Genomic DNA, 19,441 nt, shown 5'->3' with positions numbered 1-19,441 from the left:
GTGTTCTCTTCTGGGGGTGACTGGTCAATTCTTGTAGTCCTGGCTCTGCTGCCTCCCTGTGCTAGATTACACAACGGGGCCTTACAACCCTGGTCCTAAAACCCAAGCAATGGGGGGAGGATAAAACCTCCCTAGGATTGCGGGGAGGGATTCAAAGACAACCAGAAGCTGAAACTGCCCATGTTTGAGTTAACAGCAGAGACAGGTCCCTTGGCTTAACTCTTCAATTCTCCTCCCTGTAGCCCCAGGGATGCTCCCCGCCCCCTTCCCCCCCTCCAGGCCAGGAGGGCAGAAGACTAGGCCTGCTTTCTCCCTAGCAGGGAGGCTGAGCAGGTGTTAATGGCTCTTGCACCCAGTTTGAGGTGTAGACAATTTCAAGATGGCTTTGAGTTGGAGATGTGCTAATGAACAGGCAGGGGCTTCCTGTTTTTTTTCCCCAACATCTGGGTTCTAGCCATGGCTGCCTAGAACACCCCTGAAATGGTGGAATTGATCAGAAGTGGCATCCAACAGTTACTGTGTTACAGACAAATCCTATGGGGATGGCCATGTTTTCAAACACCTTTATCCCCTGCAGTTGCTGGGGTCTCCATCCTGGGTTGCACCTCAGTCTCTGCCTGTCCCCCAGAACAGTCTAGTCACCTGAGAACCAATCTGAGCCAAACTAAAACAGCTGGGTTCAGTAGCCAAGCACCATTTAATGGTGTGAAAACAGGAGGCCAGAGTGGCTGAGCTCAGGGGCCCTTTTAGCCTTACCTGCCAACAGGCATTGAGAGTGTTATAGCTGTTGTCGTGCCTGGTAGTTTCCCATCTGAATCTAGCCCCGGCTTGGGCCTGTGTGATCAGAGCTAACTGTAACTGCTGCTGTTCAGGTCACTGCCCCTTAAAGAGCCCCTGGCCAGCTGCCTGAGCTCTACTCCCCCCAGGGATTTAGTTGGGGGTTGCACTAGACGACCTCCTGAGGTCCCTTCCAACCCTGATATTCTATGAGTCTGTGCCCAGTTGGCTGAGGGGCAAGGCAAGAGCCCTGGGTTGGGTGAGAGCAGGGAAGGGGCTGACTCTCCCTCCTGCTGCGATAGGGGACCCTGCAGGGGCAGAATGCTTTCCTTGAGCTGGGGGGCAGGTGTAGGCCAGGGTGGCACTCCCCCTCCACCCCTGGCACTACTGGAGTGACCCTTTTACAGTGAGCAGCCTGGGGGGTGATGTCCTCTCTATGCCCCCACCCAGCTGGGCCTCTGCCAAAGCAGGAAGTGGGGGGTGTACTGGTTATAAGCCCCTCCCCCCCCAGGGGCACGGGGCTGTGCATACAGCCCCCTCTATCTCCCCACATCTGGCAGCTAGTATCTGCTCTGGCTCCACCACAGGTTAGGTGCAGGGAGGACCACAGCTGAGATCAAACGGTGCCCCCTCCTGGCAGAAACCCACTGCGAGAGAAATGTGCCTTTTTATAAAGGCGGTAACTAGTAGGTTTCTTCTACCTTCTACCATCTGTTTTTTGTGCTCACTTTTTTTTTTTTAAAGTGTGTACATATATTTATTAAGAATTTCTTTAAAGCGAGCAGCTGCTGTATTTTATGAAGGGCAGATGGGTATAAAAGCACTGAATCTACTGCGAGAGATGTGGCCAGGAGGCTGCTTTATTGTGCACGACAGAGACAGGCCTGGGCGTGGGGACGCTCCCTCTTGAAGGCAATAAATTACCAGGCAGCTGGTGTCAAAGCAGTGAGGATTCGCAAGCGGGAGGAACAGCAGCCTCTGCGGGGCCTAGTCAGCCAGGGCTGCTATCACAGCCTGGGTGAAGTCAATGGACGTGGCGTATCCGCCCATGTCTGCGGTGCGCACCTGCAAAGAGAGGGGTGGGGCCTGTTAGCATGGCACAGACAGGTACGCTGCAGGAGCCCTCTGGGCATTCTGCAGTGAGCCCTGCCCTGGGGCCAGGCCTTTCCAAACAGGAAATGCTGAGTGCCAGGCTGAAAGGCACCAAAGGGCCCGAGCTAGCTCCAAGGTCTTTCCCCCACACTAGTGGCTGCTAGGAGACGGCTGCAGCTCCGAGCTGTTCCTGGATCAGTTTAGAAATAGCCCCTTAGCCTGTCAGCGTCCTGCCCAGCTCCAGAACCATTCCCAGCGGCGTAGGGCTGGGCTAAGGCTAGGCCACCAGGGAGGAGCCACTACTGCCCCCTGCCAGACAGCTTAGGGTGATAATAAAGAGCCCTATGGAGGAGGGGAAAGGGCCAGTGCAGCATGAAGGCTCAGTGTCAGAGTCTGGCTCGCTGCTGCTGTAGGACACTGCTCGCAGGGGAAGAACGCAACCTATTTCTGACACTCTCAGAGGAGACTAAATGGGCAGGACCTGCAAACACCTGTGAGGACAGCCATGAGCCCAGCAGCCCAAGAGTGAATAGAAACAAGCAGAGAAACATGATTAAGCTGGACCCGTGCAGGTAAACCCAGCGCCTCTGACTCCTCCACACGCTATGGAAACCAGGCTGCCCCCAGGCAAGTGTTCAGTTCGGCGTTTACACCTGCTTGCCGGTTGCCATGCTAATCCCTGCCCGGTGTTCTGCCCTGCCCCCGGCAGACACCATCTCTCCTCCATTCCCATCGCACGCCAATTCTCAGCTTCTATCCCTTGCCCTGCCCTGCCATCAGGCATTTAAACCCCACCCCACCCCACTCTCAGGGAACAGAGACTCAGGCGCTCTAGAAACAGGAGCAAAGAAATGTGACGTACTTGTGGGCTGCCTCTGCCAAGTGCCATGGCAGAGAGCAAGGACATGGTCATTCCTTGCTCCAGGGCAGGGGAGCGCAGGGAGAGACTGGGAGACGCTAGCTAGAGAAATCCAAGATCTAGAGCCAGCTTTGCTAACACCTTGTCTACACTGCACCGCTGCAGCTGACCTAGGCCTGCAGGAGGGGCTCTCCCAGCAGCCTCGGTGCAGCCCCTCCCTGCCAGGCAGTCGCTAGGCAGATGGGCGACTTCTGCTGGCGAGCGAGTGCTGGCTACACCCTGGCTTAGGTCAGTGTAACTGCCTCGAGCAGGGAGCGTGGATTTCACACGCCCCTGAGCAATGGAGTCATACCGACCGCACCAGGCCTGGGTGCCCACTGACCTGGGAAGGGGACCCCACGCTCAGGGGCAGGGAGGTGACGTACCCCCACAGGAGAAGACTGGGACTGGATGAAGGGGACAGGTGAGGCTGAGCACTAGGAGTAACTCTTCCTGCCCATGGGCACAAGAAGAGACACAAGCCTCATTGCTGGAGACTGGAAACCAGCTGGGACGGAAACCCACCGGCCCTGGGACGGTGTGCCGGCAGGCCTAGGGGGGTGCCAGTCTCTGATCACTCACTCTTATGCTACCTCACCCCATCTATGGGCACCAGCTTGGTGGTTGAGCTGCCCCCCGAGAACCTGCAAGAGGGGCTGGTACGAACACTTTCAACCTGGAGCAAGATCAGTTCCAGCTCCTCAGCAATTCCCCCCACTGCTGCCCTGTCTGCACTGCCCCAGCTCTCTAGTAGGGGAAGTGCAGGGGCTTGGCAGGCTGACCTCCACCTTCATCAGGCTAAGTAAAGGAACGGCGAGAACGGAGGGGACCCCAGCAGCTAGCCTCCAGCAGGCAGGGGCCTGCGCAGCTGACGCCCCCTGCTTTGACTGACCGTAGTTCAGACCCCACAGTGTCTGCACAGGTTCATCTTGCCCCCCCCCCGCACAAAGCTGCAGCGTCAGCAGCAGACAGAGACACCAGGCTCCTGCTGCGAGCAGGCCTGGCCCCCAGGACACCTGGGTCCCTCTGGCTGATGCAGCCTCTGCAGCTGGCCTCACGCTCCTTGACCTGGGGCAGACAGTGGTGAGGGTGCTGGGCTTCTCTCCTCACTGCTGCTGCTATCTGCTGTCCACCCTTCCTCTCCCCTTTCCACCCTTGGCTCACTGGCATGCCCTCTTGCCCCACCTCGACCCAGGCTGAGTGCTACTGGGTCTCATTTTCCTAGCCTGGCGTACATCCCTCTTCCCAGCCCTCCTCCGGCACATCAAGGCCCTTCGCCGCCTGTCCCCACCCGACTTCTCAGCACAGCTCCTGCCACCAGGCAGCCCATGATCTCAGCCTCCATCACACAGGGCTACATTCTCAAAGGCACCCTGGCCTGTTTTCTCTTCTGCTGCCTTCACCCTTAGGAGGTTCCCCGTAATCTCCTTCTCCTCCTCCAAGTCTCTCCTTCAACTGGACACCAACAAAAGAAATCCCGTGACATGGGTTAGCCTGCCAGGGTGCTGATACCCCTGCCTGCCTATCACTACTATCGCCTGGGTTCCTTGTATTCCCCACCTACCTGGTCTTAGATGTTCTGTGTACAGCACCAGGCACCCTGGGGTCCTGGTCTGTGAGCTGGGTCCTAGGTGCATGTCCTACACCCGCACACACACTGAACAGCAGGCAGAGAACTCCAGGGACGGAGCTCTCCTGCGCCCAAAGCCTGGCCTCCCCCAGGCTCTCGGAAGGAATCACTCCCTGCTAGCAGAGGTATTAGGGATTGGCCCTGAATGACTGGCCTGTGATCCCTGCAGAGCCCCAGGCATGCTCCACCTTGGGCTGGCTCCGAGGCAGAGCTTTAGCCTCCACTGCTCCAGCTACCAGGGAAAAAGCAGGCTTGTGGCACGCCCCTCCTTCGGGGGCTGACTCCCTCCCTTGCCCGGCTCAGGGCTCAGCGCAGCCAGGTTCCCCCTCTGGAGCTGGCCTACCAGGGCAGGGCCAAGGGTGCCTCTTGCTGGAGAGACCGCATGCAATGCTAGGGCAGGGCTGGAACCAGGACTCATGGAGACACACAGTGCCTGAGAAGAGGCAGGGAGGGAGGGGAGAGTTTGACAATTTATTCATGAGCGTTAGTACAAAGCCTAATAAATACATTCTGCATTTCCTGAGGAGTGCTCCCAGCCCACACAGCAATGGCCCAGCACTGCGATAGGGGCCTGAGAGCCTGGAGGTGCATACCTGGCCCAGACCCGCTTTCCTAATCCATCACCTGCAAGCTACCTGCAGCCTTGCTGTTTGGGTCCTTTAGGCCAGACCCCACCCCGGCCCACCTGGAATTCTACCAACGAAAAGGTCTTGGTCTCCTTAACCCTTCAGAGCCAGAGTCAGGACTTCACTGATAGGACCAGCATTTCAGAAGCTCCCACTGGTGCACACACACTTGTGGGTGTACGTGTTTCTGAGCACGACTGCCTGTGCAGGGAGGTGCTGGCAGCCAGCGTGTCAATGACACCAGTGCACACCATGCAGGCAAAGCAGCAAGCGCATCATTCACGCCACATTTTACACGTGCAGCCCAGGAAGCACCTCCCTTCTGACGTGCACACAGCTATGCAGGGCCTGGCCTCTTCTGCCTTAGACAGGCCTGGCTAGAGCAGCTGTTCTGCTCTCTCGGGGAATGCTACAAGTCACTGTAGAACCCCGCACCCTTCATAACCCCCCTGCCTCTCCCAGGTGTGACCCACTGCTTAGCCTCGTGCGAATGCACGGGGACAGTCTGCCCAGCACAGACTGAGTTGCAGTGAACAACGATGGGGGGCAGGGTGCGCGACAGGCAGGACAATGCTACAGTAATCAGGACTGCACTCTGCTCTGTAGCGCACCAGACGGGCGTGCGAACCAGCCTAGAGCCCAGCCCGGCACCCAGCCTGAGAGAAGGGCCTGAGTTTCATCAGGGAGGCTGGTGGGCAGGACTTAAGGAGGAAAGCAGCCTGGAGGTACAGATGGGCCCCAAGGATGGTCTGCATCAGCTGCAAAGATCAACATGTCCTGGAGTGCCATCCTACCTGTGTGGTGACATTCTGATCTGGGAGGAGCGTGCTAGGCCTCCTGCCCTCTAGCTCTGCTCAGTGGCTAACACTTCTTTCCGAGGTCAGCGTTGAATTTTAATGCTAACGGAGTGGGAACAGCATCCTCCCGCAATCTTCTCTTGGGAGGGGGATGAAGTTAGGAGGATGACATAGGGAGTTATCCCCCTGCCTCCCTCTTACACACACACACAATAGGAGAGACTGAAATTTCCTACTTTCCATCTGTTCAGATTAACAGGGATGAAATTCTACTTCACTCCAAGCCAATACTAGACTTCTTTTGTCACTTTGTGGACAGGGGTCTCCACCCTGGATGGTCCCAAGCTACGGCTAAGCCCCTCTGGAATAGGCAGATGCTGCTGCAGCAGCAATCAGGGACTAGACAAGACCATGTGGATGTGACAGCCCCGATCAGCCACAATGCAGGGAGGCCTTAGCTGGAGCAGCAGTCGAATATTTAGGCTTAGTCCTTTCTCAGCCTCAAAGCACGGTACAAGTGTGAACTAGCTGACCCTGAACTCCCGTGCAACGTAGGGAGGTCAGCACGATCCCTACTGCACAGAGAGGGAAGCTGAGACAGGTGAACTGGCTCACCCCAGGCCACACAATGAACCAGTGGGAGAGCCAGGATTAGACCCCAGGCTCCCAATCCTGCACTCAGACCGCGCCTCTTTCTGGTGACCATCTGACCACGATTGAGGTTGGTAACAGATAACTGGGCTGGGGGAGAGGTGAGTCCCTTCCCCCTTTGGGTTGTGGTTTCAGGCAGGCTGGCTCCAGCCGCCCAAGGGGTGGGGTGTGTGTGTGTGTGTGTGACATGATACAGGTTCTTTCCTAGGGGTGGGAGCAGGACGAGAAAGGTCCATTCGGTTTGTACACTAGAAATGGGTGCTGGAGACAGAGTGAAGTCCAAGGAACTCCCACACACAGGTGGGGACCTAGACACCATAATGTGGGTGCAGGTTGTCAATCACAGACTTGATGAAGTCCGAGGTGGTGGAGTAACCGCCCATGTCCCGCGTCCGAACCTAAAAATCCAACACAGGGAGGGGGAGAAACAAAAAGGGAGAAATGTGGATGTAAACCCAGGGAAACGAACACAAGATGGGACAGGAAACATGGTGACAGCAAAGCAGCTTCCCCCAGCTTCTGAACCCCTTTCTGAACCCCCCCCCCCCCCCCCCCCGAGTTCCCCCCACAGCCCTGCTGCAAACTGGAAGAATAGACACTAAAGCGCGCCAAGCCCCCCACAGCCAGCAGGGAGTAGCAGCCTCAGGTCTGCAGACAAGCAGGGAGCGAGACACTAAGCACAGCAACATCTACAAACTGCGTCCCGTTCTACGAACATGGACAGCTCAAACTAGTTGGCCGGCCTGGCTCAGTGGAAGCTTTGATAATGTGGCCATGGAGATGGCAAGACAGTGACCTCTGCCTGGGGAATCTGATTTCCCCTGAGGAAAGTGAACTCTACCAAGAACTCCCTGGGAAGGGGCCCAAACATTTCCACAGCCGTCACAACAGGAAATCGGTCGGGTACAGGTAAGAATGATGCAGACATGAGTGCAACAAGGCCTGAGAATCAGTCTGTTATGGTGCAGTAAGTCCCCACGCTACGCAAGGCCAGCCCCGGGCTAAGGAATTCCCCTAGTCTTACCCAGTGGCAAACACTGCGCTGCTTCCCCCTCTCAGGGACAGGAGCCAGAGAGAAGTCCCAGCCAACTCCAGTCCCAGGCTCCAGAAAGGAAGCAGATACTCCAGGAGCTCTGGACCAGGACAGGCAAGAGGTAAGCAGCAGTGAAAGGGCTCAGAGCTGCCAGGTACTCACTTTACCAACTTTAATCACCCTCTTCACCGCATCGGAGATCATATTGGAGTGATGTTCCAAGCTAGCAAAAAGAACAAACATTTCAGCTCCAGCCCTGTGTATGCCAATGGAATTCACACCCATCCTCTGGCTTGCCCACCCGAGAGGCTGGCATGCCCTGCCCCCCGCCCACATGTAATGCAGCATGCGCACACGTCCGAGAACAAGCACCTACTTGAGATGCCGCAGCATGTTGGCAGCGGAGAGCAGCATGGCAGTTGGATTGGCAATGTTTCTGCCCACGGCCTGGGCAAATGGATGGCGGGCACCCTGTGTGAAGAGAACCACAATCAGACCGTGTTCTACACTGCTGCCACGGGGGTTGTGGGGGGGTGTCCAGCCCCATCCTGGGAGGGGCTCTCTGGATCCACTGGCCCCGTGGCAGGAGACAGGAAAGACGACAGAAGCTAGGGAACAAGCAGCTGTGTGACAGAGAGGGGATGAGCAAGGGAAGTCACTCAAGTGGAACACAGAAGCCGTGGCTCAACTGGGTCACTTACCATCTCAAACACCGCGTACTCGGCACTGTAACTTTCCCCGGGAACCACGCCGGCGCCTCCCACCAAGCCAGCAGCCAGGTTATCAATGATGTTTCCATACAGGTTTGGCATGACCAGGACATCGAACTGGTGGGGGTCCTGCACCAGCTGCGCAGAGGAGAACAGAAGCAGACGTGCATGAGACCCTCCACACCATTCCCTCCCCTGCTACAGATCAGCACGGTCTAATATACTCTGCAGCACTTCCCATCAGCACTGGTGTGCCTGGGTCACCCAAAGGGCCACATCTCACCATGCCGTAGACTGGCCAACAAGGAGCCCAAGCAATGACATTCACAGATTAGCGCCTGGGTATTAATAGGCGAACGATCTTCTTGGGACGCACCCAGGTTCGGCAGCAACACCGGGCTGAGAGGAATCCTGAGATGACAACGTAGCTGCCTCAAGAGTCCCCAGGATAGAAACAAGATGGGTGGCTGCTCCCGGAGCCCCAGTAGCCGAGAACCAACAGGCATTGGAAACATTACTGAAATAAAGCCACCCAGCCATACATCCCACCGACAGGGCTGAGATCATACGCGCTCTCAGAAAGAAAATCAGAGAAACCTGGCAAAATTGTTATTGAGAAGTATCAGCCTGGAAACCCTGGGTATCGCCAAGCTTTCCTGGGGGGACTGATGGTGAAACAGAGAATTTACTCATGTCAGAATCACTCCTGCAGGCAAGCACAATTCTGCAAGACAGAATTATCTGGAATTATTACCGAGGGGCTGATTACCAGGGGTGCTGGGCACCTACAGCTCCTGTCATCCTCAACTGTGCAGCCCTGAAAGGAAGGCGCTACGTGTCCATGTGCACTACACAGGACACGATACAAAGCGACGTGACAGCCCAGTTAACACTGCATCCTTCACAACGCATGTCACGGACAGCATTCCAAGGGCACCTGACCTGGCTGCCTACCATGCCAGGCTCTTTACCTGCTTTGCTCAAGCAGATTATCAGCACCAGAGGGTGCAGCATGGATGCACTAGGGCACAGGACTGCAAGCCATTCTCACCTGCATACAGCAATTGTCAATTATCATGGTGTCGAATTTGATCTTGGGATACAATTCTGCCACCTCTTCACAGCACTGGAGGAAGAGCCCATCTCCCAACTTCCTGAGGAAAGAGAGCAACAGACATTCATTTTAACAGTGACTCCAGGCTGCCCCAGCATCCCCTGCAGGGAGAGCAGGGGCCTGACGATGGACTCAGCCACCCAACAAGCTTTCTGAGAGTTCCTTTCAAAATGCTGTCTGTGAACTGAACCCAGAATAGCTCAGAGATGGGCAGGTCCCGCTGCACCCCACCGACGTAGGTGTGCATATGATAGACAGAGGTGAAATCCTGGCCCCACGGAAGTCAGTGGGAGTTCTGCCACTGAATTCAATGAGGCCAGAATTTCACCCAGCAAGTGAACAAGCTTCTCACCCTCCCCATCAACACCCTGCAGACACACAGCCAGGCCTGACTGTCTCACACTGCTGGGCTTTGTTACACCCATGCTGGTGTTTTAAGCACGTGCAGAGAAAGGGCACTAACGCCAAGGAAGCGTCAACATCACTCAACTCTGAGTTGCACTGAAAGGCTCTTCCAGACAGAGGGGACTTCAAAGACCTACACCCAGGGCGCTGGTGGCAGCTGCTGCATATCCCATAACTGCTAGACACCCCACTTTGGTCCCCGGGCTACCCGTCTCATCGCACTCACATGATGTTGGCTTTGTGCACTGCTGTGACCTTTGAACGCCCTTTCTTGGTGGCATAGTCAAAGGCAAATTTGGCGATGCGCTGCGACTTGTCCCGGGTGATGATCTTCAGGCACTCAATGACTCCCTTCACGCTCTGAACATTGACGGACACACGTTAGCGGCTCTGGCTGGGCTGCCCCAGGTGGGACACAACCCTGTGCTCTGCCCCAGCCGGCAGTGCACACCCAACGAGGAGATCCCACTCAGCCCTGCCAGCTGGCAGCTATCACCCCCGGACTGACACTGGGCTCAGGCTCCAAGGGAAGCGGAGTTTAACTCCCCATCGGATTCCTTTGGGGAAAGGAGAGGAAGAGACGTGGTGCATCCCTTCAGCAAACACGTGATACTACAGGGAGAAGCCCCTGAGGAACTCAAGACAGCCCATTTCTTCAGGTGTCACTGTGGAATCGGCCCAGGGAGTCTTGTCTCCAGGGCTCTGACCAGGCTAGTATGTCCCCCAAAGCACCACTTCTCCTTGGGAGACCATTCTCCAGCCAAACGCTGGCAGGAAGCTTCTCCCAGGCCCGGGCCTTTTTCCTTTGCCTGGAGTCATGCCACCACTCCTGGTTACAGCTCTTGACTCCACACTGATCCCGCTTCCTTCTTGGTCTTTACACGCTTCCAGTACTTGTAGATAGTTCAAGCCCCCCTTCACCCCCTTGGCTGTCACAGAGTCTAGTTACAAGCATCATCTCCTCTTCTGCCTGTCCCTCCAAATACCCACATCACACAGGAAGGCTCTTCCCCACATCCCCACACTCCTAGCACCACCACTCAAGAAGCGTCTGAGCCAAACTCTGCGAGGATGAGGCGAGAAGGGCAGCGAAACTCTCCAAGGTCTAATGCAGTGCCATCAGGGAAGTACCAGATACAAGGCCTGGAACTGGCTTCCCCGTATGGCACAGAAAGGGATGGGGTGCAGGACAGAGCCTTCCCTACCTCATGTTCCAGAGAGCTGTACTCCCCCTCCGTCTGCTCCCGGATGATCACAAGATCCAAGTTGTTGTGTCGTGTTTTATAGCCAGGTAAACTATTCACATGGACAACGTTGGCAAACAGGTCTAACTTGCGCCTGTGAGAGGAACATCAGGATCAGGAGAGTGCTTCCCACCTCCGGGACAGTAATAAATCCCATGTGATGGTACAGACCCATCTTGATCAGAATTTTAAAGAGAGCCTAGCCCCCATTGCTGGCCACTTGCTAATCCCATTTCCCTCCTCCAGTGAGGCCTCTTTGGCCCTCTGTGGGATGTGTCCATAAACTGCCACCCCAAACCCCACCTACCGACTGTTCCTGGAGGATCTCCAAGACACAGCAAGAAATAGAGTCAACGGATCATGAGTAAGAAAAACAATAAAGTGTCTGGCCAGTGAAGATTTTGCAGATGCCTTTTTGTGCTCTGATAACCCATGAACTTCACTCCTGCCCTGGACCTGGTGCCTAAATGCCATTCATAAACGAGGTGTCTGGAACACCCTGAATAGCTCATTTGCAGTAGGAGATTTTTACCGACTTTTGTTGACGTGCAGGGCCTTTGAACATGCATGACAGAAACATACCTGAGCCTCATGTCATAGGAGGCCAGCTCTCCTTTATATTCCATGGGAGTGTGGATCTTTCCTGTAATGACAGAAATGTCAGCAGAACTGGTAAGAAAGCACATGTACAAAATCAACTACCAGCTACTATAAACCCTCAGATCCCCACAGCATGGGACGGGGAGGATGAAAGGGGGTTTTGTTTTTACCCTTGCATAAGGAGTTTACAGTGCTGCACAACATTTGAGAGCTCACTAGGGTCCAGCCCCTTGGTACCTCTGGGCCACATATTATGTGATCCAGTCTCACAGCAGAATCTGAATTTACGCCCAGTCAGGATAACATAAGAACGGCCACACTGGGTCAGACCAAAGGTCCATCTAGCCCAGGATCCTGACTTCCGACAGTGGCCAATGCCAGGTGCCCCAGAGGGAATGAACAGAACAGGGAATCATCAAGTGATTCATCCCCTGTCACTCATTTCCAGCTTCTGGCAAACAGAGGCTAGGGACACCATCCCTGCCCAGCCTGGCTAATTGCCATTGATGGACCTATCCTCCATGAATTTATCTAGTTCTTTTTTGAACCCTGTTATGGTCTTGGCCTTCACAACATCCTCTGGCAAAGAGTTCCACAGGATATTTAGAAGCTCAATCTATTTGACTTACTGAAGACAAGATTAAGAGGCAAACTGATCTCCTTCTATAAGTACTTATACATGGAGAAGACATCAGATACTAGGGGGCTCTTTATCTAGCAAACAAAGGTAGAACAAGATCTAATGCCTGGAAGCTGGACTAAACAAATTCAAGCTAGAAATAGGATGCAGTTTTTTAGCAGTCAGAGTAATTACCCTTTGGAACAGCTCACCAACGGACTTGGTAAATCTTCCATCACTTGAAGTCTTTACATAGAGATTGGCTCTCATTCTAAAAGGTTTGTGTAAGGTGCTCTATGTAAGAATCACTGAGTGAAGGACTCTGCCCTGCATCATGAATGAGTCATTCATAATGGGCCCATAGGCCTTAAAATCTAGGACGACATGCTACGAGGAGCACTGGCTGGAGGAGACAAGACTACCCAGACTACTAAAACTATTACCCAGCTACGGCAACTTCTGGGAAGACGACTGAAATCCCCAGGCACGTTTTTAAGAGTCTGGCACAATTCCAATGTCCTGCCCGATACTCCCTCAGCCAGCAGCAGGTTCTAACATTCCAAGCTGCAGTATCCTTGTATTAGATCTGTAAGCCAACATGGGCTACAGTTTGTACAGAAGATACTATGTAAGATAAAGTGGTCCTGCACTGTATGAGCCACTGCTGAGTCTGCTGGACACAGATCTGGCCCTACCACAGTGGATCTGGCCCTGGGCAAAATGCTTTGGGATTCTTGGTGTATGAAACACGTCAGACCAGAGAAAGCTAAAAGCTGTTCTGCTCCTTCCCATCTTGACGAGCGACAGCAGTATGACCGCCCCCCCCCTTGTGTAGGGAGGCAGTAAGATGACCCTAGAAGCACCTCATCTACCTGCACCAAAGTGTCACAAACCCTCAGTACCCCCTTTTTATTACTAAACATGCCAATCACTTTCCATCCAAGGGTCAGCAAGGTCCCGAGACTCCCCAGCTGGTCAGATGATAAGTACCAGTCTCATTTACAGAGGAGAAACTGAGGCACAGAAGTTAAGTGAGCCTCTCCAGGTCACAGAGCAACTCAGTGACAGAGCTGGAGATAGAAATCAGGAAAACTGGCACCAGGTTTCCTTCTCCATTCGTCAGCCACAAAAAGCCCGGCAGTCTGAAAGCGCAGTTTGGAGGCTGGGGGAGATTCCCGTAGCATGGAGTGGGCAAAGATCCATGTACACCTGACAGATGCAGTCAGTGAGCTGCCACCATCCCATACCTATAATGGCCACTTTACTCTCCTTCATAGAGTCGACAACCTCATCCAGTTTTAACTCTGACGCCATGTTCTGCACTTCGCTCAGGTGGTGCTCGTCAAACTCCACAGGGACGCCAGCAGCCTGCCCAATACAGACACAGATGTAAAGACGGGGCTTTGCTGGGTCACAGTTCAGAGGCTGTTCATTAAATCACTTTATATGTATTAGCCAAAATGAGCTTGGTGACTGGGTGAATCAAGAGATTGGGATATGGAGCCTTTCACCTTCAAGTCTCTGGTTCCTCTCTGAGCATAGGCTGAGGATGGTGTGTATCGGAAGGAGGAGGGGACTGGATCGTTTTAGGGATTAGGAATGGGATCAGAGCCTCTGATCTCTAGGACACTTATTCAATCCAGTTCCAGATTCATAATGAAATGCTGTTGTTTTTTAAACTATGTCTTTGTTTAGAAAGTTTTAACCGGTTTACAAATCCTAGGCATGTAACTATCAGAGACACACAATAATCACCACAACATTGAACTTTGGTCTAGATAAACATTAAACAGAAATATAAACAATGGGTCTCTCTAACAGGGTGTTACCGTGTTACAGAGAGAGCATCTTGACCCTACTCAAGACGTGTCATTTTCAGTGATTTTATTAAGTTGAATGAATTCTCTGATTAGGCATATTTAACAAACCAGGCATGTCTATCAAATGTTAACATTCAAAAAAATTGGAGAGGTGTGCTGGTTTTTAGAAAGTGAATGTATTTTGAGTATTTAATAAATGGTAACCAAATACCAGCGTTGTCCTCTGGTTATTTTTCTGGGCACGTAACTGGTGTATTAATTTTTCCACCTCCTACATTTTTTGAGCCATAGCTCTGGGGTCGGATCTTTTTCCAAAGAGAGCAGATCAGTAACCTAACAGCTACTACGAGGGATTAAGTCACTTCCTTTTGTATGTCCAATCTTGAAATATTTTAAATTATTTTTCAGAATGAAAGTTTCTGCCATCTGATGACTACTTGGGTCCCAGATCTCAGTCCAGTCTCTTAGGATAGTGCAGTCGAGACTTTATACAACTACCTCCATGTCAGGAGATTCATTTACGACAGTTGCCCCAGCCATGGTTAAAAGCAGGTTTGTCTTGTAACAAAGCCGGTGTCTAACTGTGTTTTAAATTTGTCCCCAAACTGCGCTACTCCCTTGGTCAGAGCAGGGCTGTAGGATGGACTGGGGGTATGTTTAAAACACAGTTAAGAGGGTTCCAAACAGTTTGAACAACAACAGCATTGTAACCCCTGACACAACTGGTGTAGATGACGCAAACATCCACATCAAAACCACCGCCACAGCTGGTACAAGATTTTTTCAGCAGTCACATCAGAGACACAAGGATTGACTGAGCCACAGAAACTGAACTTGTCTTCTCACTCTTCGAAATGGGCCCTTGTAGTTAGGGTTGGTGCACACTGGGGTCTATGTGGGAAGCTTAGCATGGTTGCTACCCATGTTGAACCTGTTCTGGGGAGAACAGGGGACATCCTCCAGGATTCTCAGTCTAGCACCCTTCCTCAGCACTAAAGAGAAATGAGTTACGCTTCAATTAATTTACAGAAAAGGGTTTAAGAAACAGAATGGTTTTATCCACCCACAACTGTCTGGGAGCAGGGGGAAGATAACAGTCCCACCTGGATATGGCAGGAGCACATACACAATCCAACTACCTTGCAAGACAACTCCTGCCATTATGTCATTTCTCTATCTCCCCCACAGTCTCAATGAGGAGTAAGTGGCTACTACCTTGAACACCTCTTTGACAGAATGCATGAGCTCCGGGCCAACCCCATCTCCAGGCAGCATGGTGACCTTGAACACCCCTTCAGGTTTCTCTGTCTGGAACAGGAAATTGAGAGGGGTTAATTCTCCTGCCACCATCCTTCACAATATCACTCAACAAGAGTGGGACAGCGCACACCCTATCTGCAATACTGCACCCCCCTCTTCTGAAAGAGCAAGCCCAGTCAGAGGTGGCTCTCACACGCTACTGCCAGAAACAGCAAGACGAGAATTGTCATTCTCAAAATGTTGGGGGTCATCAATGCCTTTACCTACTTCTCTAGATCTCACAGGTATGCTCAGGGACAATCCCCTTGGTGGAGCTGGTACCAGGATTTGAGTCCTTACAACTTTCAAAGGGTGAATGAGAGCTGCTAAGATCCTCTCTGGTGGTCAGTGTCTCTGGGAAACACCTGGCCTCTGATGCAGGAGAACACAGGAATCTTCCAGAAGAAACTGACCCAAGACTCACTGTAGCAACATTCAGTTCCCCCATGAAACTCTCTCTGATGGATTAAATCAAATAAGACCCAATGCGCAGGGCAAAGCTTGCTACTTGAAAGTAGAGCACAGAGGGTCAGAGGTTGCATGGTATTTGTTCCCTGTACCGAGGAGACAGCTTTACCTTTAATCTAAACCACATAGCGTTCACTCATATAAAAATTAATGGGTGTCTTTATATATAACAAAAAGAATGAGGAGGACTTGTGGCACCTGAGAGACTAACAGATTTATTTGGGCAGAAGCTTTCCTGGGCTAAAACCCACCACGAAAGCTTATGCCCAAATAAATCTGTTAGTCTCTCAGGTGTCACAAATACGCCTCGTTGTTTTTGCTGATACAGACTAACACAGCTACCACTCTGAAATCTTTATATATAAGAGTTACAGTTAATGTCCATCAACAGGCATCACAAGCTAAAGAGTCAGAGAACAAGCACTTGTGATGGAGATTTTGCATAAACTTTTCCTCATCCCACGATGGAGAAAGAGACAAAGACTACCAGGGCACCCATATACAACATAGGAGACCATTAGTCCATCCACTCCTGCATCGGCCAACACCTGATACTTCAAAGAAAGATGAAAAATCTTAGTACACCTGTTGTATATAGGGCAAAATATCCCTTCCTAATAACTGTAGTGATCAGCTGATGTCCTGAAGCATAGGATTTTATTACTCCATTTCAGCACAAACTTCTATAGAATGGTCTTAGTTACAAACTTAGCCAGCCCTTTTACAAATCTGACCTTAGTATTTGGCCGTGACCAATGTGTCTATAAATTATTTAGCCATGTTCTGTATAAAAAATTTCTTTTATTTGTTCTAAAGTTACCCGTCATTAATATTCAATGACCCATGAGACAAAATAAAAAAAATAAAAAAGGCAACTTCCACAAGAAGTCATAAATCCCATCAGTCAAGTGTCTATAGATCTTTTCGTTCCAAGGCTAAACAGCCCTAGATTTTCCAATCTCTCTCCATATGTAAACCCCACCCCAGGACTTGTAATTATCCTCTCTGGACCTCTATACTGCCAGGCCAAAGAATTCAAAAATCCAGGGCAAAGCTCCAAAAAGTCATGGGTTAAAAAATAGGTCTTTTAACATGTAAATAATAGTGTGGGGTTCTTTCTTTGCCTTCTGGATTTTGAGCATTTTGGGTACACAATTTTAAGTTCTTCTCTGCACCATGAGAGCTCCTGAGATTTGACATCAGGTGCTGGGGCTTTAAGAACACCACCAAATACTATCAGAATCACAGTACAATCATGTGTTGGCAACATTGGGACCTTCACAATTACAGCTCTAGTCTCAAGATGCAGTCACCAATGGCTACCCTTTCATTTCACAGAGCAGCCACCAAATGGCTCTCTCAGCCCCTGCCTCATCGTTCTTCAGATGCGTCCACGTTATCCCACACAGTGTTTTCCGTGTTAGTTCTTATGGCTTTTTAATGCATCCTCAGCACTTCATTTCTTCTGTTGTGGTCACTGCATCTTTGCTCCTTGAATAGAGAGAAATATCCATCTACCTGCTACCCTCCCCATCTGACTCTGTGCTGGAGAAAGACTCAGCCCTCTGAAAACCAAATCCACGGAAGAGCCCACGTGTGAGCATGCGGGAGATCAAACACCACATGCGGGATAGGTGAGCACATTGCTCTGTGAGTGACTGGGAGGCACTTAGCTACAAGGGTGATGAGCATGGAACAGGGGCCTATAGAGATAAGAACAGAATAGCCAGGAACGAGACTTGGCAGCAGAGCCGCAGCGAACCTGAGAAACCCTCCCCAGCAGCGCCTGGCCCTGCCTGGCCCCCCTGAGATAGGGGCTGCGTCTCCCCCGGAGCCTGCTCTCACAGCATCCCCAGGGGAGCAGGTAAGGATGGGAGGCCCTGGTGAGGCGCCATCTCCCCGCTCCGAGCTGGGGCATGCGGGGGGTCCCTCACCTGACGTCTCGTTGTCTGCTGGGGGGTGGCAGAGGTGCTGAGGGTCCTCCAGGCTCCGCGGCCCTGGGCACGCAGGAGAGCCTACGAGGGAAGAAGGCAGAGAATGAGAAACCCGCAGCCCTGGGCCCCTTCCCCTGGGCCCGACCCCCTGCCCTCGGGTTGATCCCGGCCTCACTCCCCTGCCCCCGACCCCGGCCCGACCGCTGGCCGCTCCCCAGGGCCCCCCTGCCCTCGGGGCGATCCCGGCCTCATTCCCCTGGCCGCTCCCCTGGGCCCTCGGGCCGCCCCCGGCCTAACCCCCCTGCCCTCGGGCTGAACCCGGCCTCCCTCCCCTGGCCGCTCCCCTGGGCCCTCGGGCCGCCCCCGGCCTGACCCCCCTGCCCTCGGGACGGCCTCACTCCCCTGCCCCCGACCCCGGCCCGACCGCTGGCCGCTCCCCAGGGCCCCCCTGCCCTCGGGGCGATCCCGGCCTCATTCCCCTGGCCGCTCCCCTGGGCCCTCGGGCCGCCCCCGGCCTAACCCCCCTGCCCTCGGGCTGAACCCGGCCTCCCTCCCCTGGCCGCTCCCCTGGGCCCTCGGGCCGCCCCCGGCCTGACCCCCCTGCCCTCGGGACGGCCTCACTCCCCTGCCCCCGGCCCGACCGCTGGCCGCTCCCCAGGGCCCCCCTGCCCTCGGGGCGATCCCGGCCTCATTCCCCTGGCCACTCCCCAGGGCCCCCCTGCCCTCGGGGCGATCCCGGCCTCATTCCCCTGGCCGCTCCCCTGGGCCCCCCTGCCCTCGGGCCGCTCCCGGCCTCACTCCCCTGGGCCCCCGGGCCGCTCCCAGCCTGACCCCCCTCCCCTGGTCCCGCCCCCAGTCCCGGGCGCCGCGACCCCCGCCTCGGGAGGAGCCCAGGCCCGTCCTGCCGGCCCCCGCGCGGCCCTCACCCCGGCAACCGCCCGGACGCCGCTGATCGCCGCCATCTTGCAATCCCACAAGCCCAAGCAGCTCCGGAAATGACGACACCACGGCCCGAGCGCAGAGACGTCACTTCCGATTTCCGCCTCCGCGGAGTCCGTAGCCGCAGGGGGCCGCGCTCACGCGCCGAGGGGGCGGGGCCGCGAGGGGGAGGAGCCCGGGGCGGGCGCTGGGCTCCCTGCAGGGGGTCGCGGGCCACGTGCTTCTGGCTCCCCCCCCCCCCCCCCCCCCGTCCGGGCCCTGCCGCGGGGGCGGGTCTGGGCGGGCGGGGCAGCCCCTGGCTCCCGCGCCCCCGGGGCCGGTGCGAGCTCCGCGGCCGGGGGACTCGGGGGCGCGGCCGGGGGACTCGGGGGCGCGGCCGGGGGACTCGGGGGCCGGGGGGCACGGGGGCGGGGGACTCGGGGGCGGGGGGGCACTCGGGGGCCGGGGGGCACTCGGGGGCGCGGCCGGGGGACTCGGGGGCGGGGGACTCGGGGGCCGGGGGGCACGGGGCTGGCTCTGCCCCTCCCTGCGGGCTCGCGCGGGGCGGGGCGGGGGGGGGGGGGCTAGCTCCCCGGGCCTGCCTGGCCCTAATGCCCGGACAGGGGCAGGACAAGGGCTCCTGCCCCCCAGCGCTGAGCTCCGTGAACCCACCAGGTCTGCGCGGGGGAGGCAGCGCTGCCCCCCAGAGCCCGGCTGCCGCCCGCCCTGCCCAGCTCCTGGAGGGGCTGCGGGGGGCGCCGCTCACCGCCCGCAGCGGGGCAGGAAGGGGCATCCTGCCCCCTTGG

The 19,441-nt window shown here is 54.7% G+C and overlaps 1 protein-coding gene across 2 annotated transcripts; it reads right to left on the bottom strand.

Annotated features, from left to right (window-relative positions):
• Positions 1-1,619: 1,619 nt before the first annotated feature.
• On the bottom strand, positions 1,620-18,768 carry IDH3B (isocitrate dehydrogenase (NAD(+)) 3 non-catalytic subunit beta). 2 transcript variants are annotated; one of them, XM_048846514.2, is made up of 12 exons: positions 18,644-18,768; positions 17,718-17,798; positions 15,232-15,324; positions 13,444-13,564; positions 11,560-11,620; positions 10,939-11,071; positions 9,960-10,093; positions 9,266-9,368; positions 8,206-8,352; positions 7,881-7,975; positions 7,667-7,727; positions 1,620-1,842 (listed from the first exon to the last, which is right to left on the bottom strand). In XM_048846514.2, exons 1-12 carry the CDS (start codon positions 18,677-18,679, stop codon positions 1,765-1,767), a joined length of 1,143 nt encoding a protein of 380 aa, XP_048702471.1. In that variant the 5' UTR covers positions 18,680-18,768; the 3' UTR covers positions 1,620-1,764. The 2 variants fall into 2 exon arrangements, with proteins under 2 accessions (XP_048702471.1, XP_048702470.1); XM_048846513.2 differs by lacking the exon at positions 1,620-1,842 and adding an exon at positions 4,856-6,869.
• Between the last annotated feature and the right edge of the window lie 673 nt (positions 18,769-19,441).

This window comes from Caretta caretta, chromosome 4 (genome assembly GCF_965140235.1).
Source record: "Caretta caretta isolate rCarCar2 chromosome 4, rCarCar1.hap1, whole genome shotgun sequence".
NCBI classification, from domain to species: domain Eukaryota; kingdom Metazoa; phylum Chordata; order Testudines; family Cheloniidae; genus Caretta; species Caretta caretta.
The sequence above is the reverse complement of the archived record's forward strand: the minus strand, read 5'-3'. Positions and strand labels throughout refer to the sequence as shown.

Coding starts and splice junctions, on each gene's coding strand:
- IDH3B (XM_048846513.2), bottom strand. CDS start 18,679: ATGGCGGCGATCAGCGGCGTCCGGGCGGTTGCCGGG. Junction 15,325..17,717: donor AGCAGACAACGAGACGTCAG/GTGAGGGACCCC, acceptor TTCCTGTTCCAG/ACAGAGAAACCTGAAGGGGT. Junction 10,094..10,938: donor ACAGCTCTCTGGAACATGAG/GTAGGGAAGGCT, acceptor GTCAATGTTCAG/AGCGTGAAGGGAGTCATTGA.